The following is a 3384-nucleotide window of genomic DNA, read 5'->3' as shown; positions in this document are numbered from 1 at the left end:
TTTGAAATAGTCTTATTAAATTATATAAAATTAGTTGATATTTACTTTTATTTAAAATTGACACACAATTTTTTTTATATTTAAAACCGAATAAAATACATCACACTATTTATTGATATTAAATAAGAATATATTCAAGAGAGAGAAAAACATTGATTGAATTTTGAAATTCTAAAATGACAACTATTTTGAAATATAAAAAAAGAAGGCTAAAAGATTTTATATATATATATATATATATATATATATATATATATATATATATATATTAAGGATGTAGTAATATATATATATATATATATATATATATATATATATATATATATATTAAGGATGTAGTAATTCTTTTGAGGCAACAGGTTTTTTTCATATTCACAGCCTCAATTCTTTACTCTTCAAGAGCTCCTTTTACACACGGAAAATATAAAAAGTTTTTAAATTGTCAAGTATAATTAATAAAAAAAATTATGTTAAATATGATTTTAATTTTTTTTAAAGTTAATGAATTTATCTTCATGGTAATATTTATCGGATGAGATTACAAAACTATATTTTCTGTAGTTTTAAAACTTCCCAATAAAAGTTATATATAAATAGAAAACCACTTTATTAACCCAAAATCAACTAATCTAGATAAGCACTAACTGATACCGAGTTTAAGACAGCCTTGGCAGATACTAATACAAATACAAATACAACATATTCCTTTGAACTCATCATACATGATGTGCAGAGGACACAAGTTCTAGCAAAACAGGTAAAACCTGATTCCCTCACTTATAGTTACATTAGCAGATGCATTAAAGTCATAAGGACAAGCAAATCCCAAATATTAGTATTATTCTTGGGTGAACCATTCACCCCACCCTCTCCTTTTTTCCCAACAAAAAATTAAACGGAGGTTGGGTGAAATTTCCTTGCAAAAACATACTAGAAATAACTTTATACATGGCCTCAGTGAGGTGAACACCATCCCAATTGATGTACTGAGAAGGGCTTGAGCACACAGTGGCATTAGGTGTGCCACATGTGGCAAACACAGTGAAGTTGTAAGGTGGTTCTCCTGATCCACAGCAAACGTTGAAGGTCTCTTTGAATCCGAATTTGCTTGGATTCTTCATGACAGTGCGGTAGGCATCATAGTAATCAGCATAAAGTATGACAGCTTGAGGGTACTGTTTCCTGAATTCTTGTAATTTGTCTTGCAGCACAAGGTTGTGGTAGTAGCTTTGGTTGTTGACACTTTTCACACATCCAATGTCATCCCTATCATCTGGTGGAGCCAGGTACATGGACAATGTCAAGCACCCAGTTAGAGGCAAACCCTGCACTACTAGGTACTTGGCACCCTTCTCAAGCAATGTCTGCAAAACAAAGGAATGAAAATTATAAAATTGGGATAAGATGATCTGTGCACAAAATTTCAAGTTTTTGAGTTTTAACTACTTGGTATAAAAGACCAATTAGGACAGTAAACCAAACCACAAAAATTAGATGAAGATCTATAGATGTTTTTAGTGTTGTTTTTCAATTGAAATTTGAGTTCTACCTCGACAATTCACTTAATAAAAGTTTGAATTAAAGGCCAACACAAATTATCGAGGTGAATAATACAAAAAACAACTAAAAAAGTGAGACTCCAATTTTGATGGGAGAACAACACAATAAGAACCTAACTCACCTAAAGAATTATTTGTAAATTTTGTCCTAAATCATACCTGTAAAGCTCCTGAGACACTGCTGATTGCAAGCTTCCTTATGGTTTCATCTGAGACGGTAGATCCAAGAGTGTAGGCATAGTCATTGACTCCAATCTCCCCAAACCAAAATAGAGTGTCATCAAAATCATTGCACTTTGACTCTTGGCAGTCCTGGCTCTCCAGGTACCTGTTGAACCATATCATCTGGGTTTGGATGGACTGAGGAGTGATGTCAAGGGAGAGGTTGTGCTTGACAAAGAACAAATGGTTTATGGCTGTGGAACCAGCAACAGCAAAGTTAACACCAAAAGTGTCATTGCCTTTGCTATGACGGTAGGGGGGCAAGTAAGGCAGTGAAAGTGCTTCAGCCACAAAATCAATCACAAGCCTACCATCTGAGTACCTATTGGTGGAGTGGTTAAAGAAAGTGGTTCCATAGGGAGAGTTTGAAACATGGCCAAAGCCACTTGGACCTTCTGCATTTTGGGTGTTGCCAGTGTCTGTGAAAGAGTCTCCAAAGGCATAGACCCTTTTGAATGGCCTTGTTCGTCCCTCCTCTGTTGCTGCAGATGCAACTGACAGAAGTGAGGACAGTGTGCAGATGGTAATTAGGAGGAGGGTGGTAGAAACCATGGATGACACAGAAGAAGCCATTTTGAAAGGGTATTCCTTAGTTGGTTTCCCACATGAGTAGTTGCCAGTTTGCTAGAGTTTTCAGCTTTATATATACAACAATTTCATTACTTTAAGGTTTAAACATTAACTATAACAAATTTTACTTTTAGTTTATTTTAAAAAAATTACTTCTCGTACTAATATATGTTATTGGTCCAAGTAAAACTAAACAAAATTTCAAATCTTTTGAGTGGAAAAAAATATGATTAAAAGAGACCTATTCATTAAAAGTTAATCAATTAAATTTCTCTTTCTCATGAACATTAATAGTAAACATTTTTTTATCATATCATAAATTTATGATCACCCAAAAAATTACTTTTACTATTATTTGTTTTAGTGGTTGGCTAAACGGTAAGCAATTAAAACAAACTGTATATTGTACAAGGACGTAAAAGTAAGATTTAAAAACAAAAATGTTGGTGATATACTTTCTCTTAAATAACCTATTGTCAACCACTAGAATTAGACTCCTTCATGTTTTATATGTGTTTTGAATTACAAAGGAAAAAAAGGTATGATAAAAAGAATTACTAAAATAATTTGACTTAGCTTTTATAAAATTTTAAAATTACTTAAAATACAATTTTAATGTTAAAAAATTATTTAATAAATACAAAGAGTTATTGTTCAAAACTATTTTTTTTTTCCTTACAGTTTCAAAACTAAAATTCAGAAAAACAAAAAATTACGTAGTTTTTTCAAGACTGTCCGAGCTTTGTGTTTTTGTTGGTGGTTTGACTTTGCCACATGACTCTCTTTTTCGTTTATTATGGCACATTACACTTTTGTCATGCACCGTCTTGCGACTTGCTTGCAGTGCAGTCTGTGCAGATCTAGTAGTGTCCGTCTTACATTAATAATCCTATTAATACTTGCGGTTTGAGGGGGTAGCTGGGGAGCTAGACTTAATTAAGGGTCGACGTCACAAAAATTTATTCTATAAATAGTTTTAAATAAATTTGAGCTATTTAACCTGTTAAAAATCAAATTTAATAGTACAACTTTG

At 32.2% G+C, this 3384-nt stretch overlaps 1 protein-coding gene across 1 annotated transcript; it reads right to left on the bottom strand.

Moving 5' to 3' along the window:
- Positions 1 to 648: 648 nt before the first annotated feature.
- LOC114392493 (GDSL esterase/lipase At3g48460-like) lies at positions 649 to 2401 on the bottom strand. The gene is made up of 2 exons (XM_028353649.1): positions 1719 to 2401; positions 649 to 1364 (listed from the first exon to the last, which is right to left on the bottom strand). The coding sequence occupies exons 1-2, from the start codon at positions 2352 to 2354 to the stop codon at positions 858 to 860; spliced, it is 1143 nt and encodes a 380-aa protein (XP_028209450.1). The 5' UTR covers positions 2355 to 2401; the 3' UTR covers positions 649 to 857.
- Between the last annotated feature and the right edge of the window lie 983 nt (positions 2402 to 3384).

This window comes from Glycine soja, chromosome 17 (assembly GCF_004193775.1).
Source record: "Glycine soja cultivar W05 chromosome 17, ASM419377v2, whole genome shotgun sequence".
Classification (NCBI taxonomy): Eukaryota; Viridiplantae; Streptophyta; class Magnoliopsida; order Fabales; family Fabaceae; genus Glycine; species Glycine soja.
Note: the sequence above shows the minus strand (reverse complement) of the source record. Positions and strands in the feature narration are given on the sequence as shown.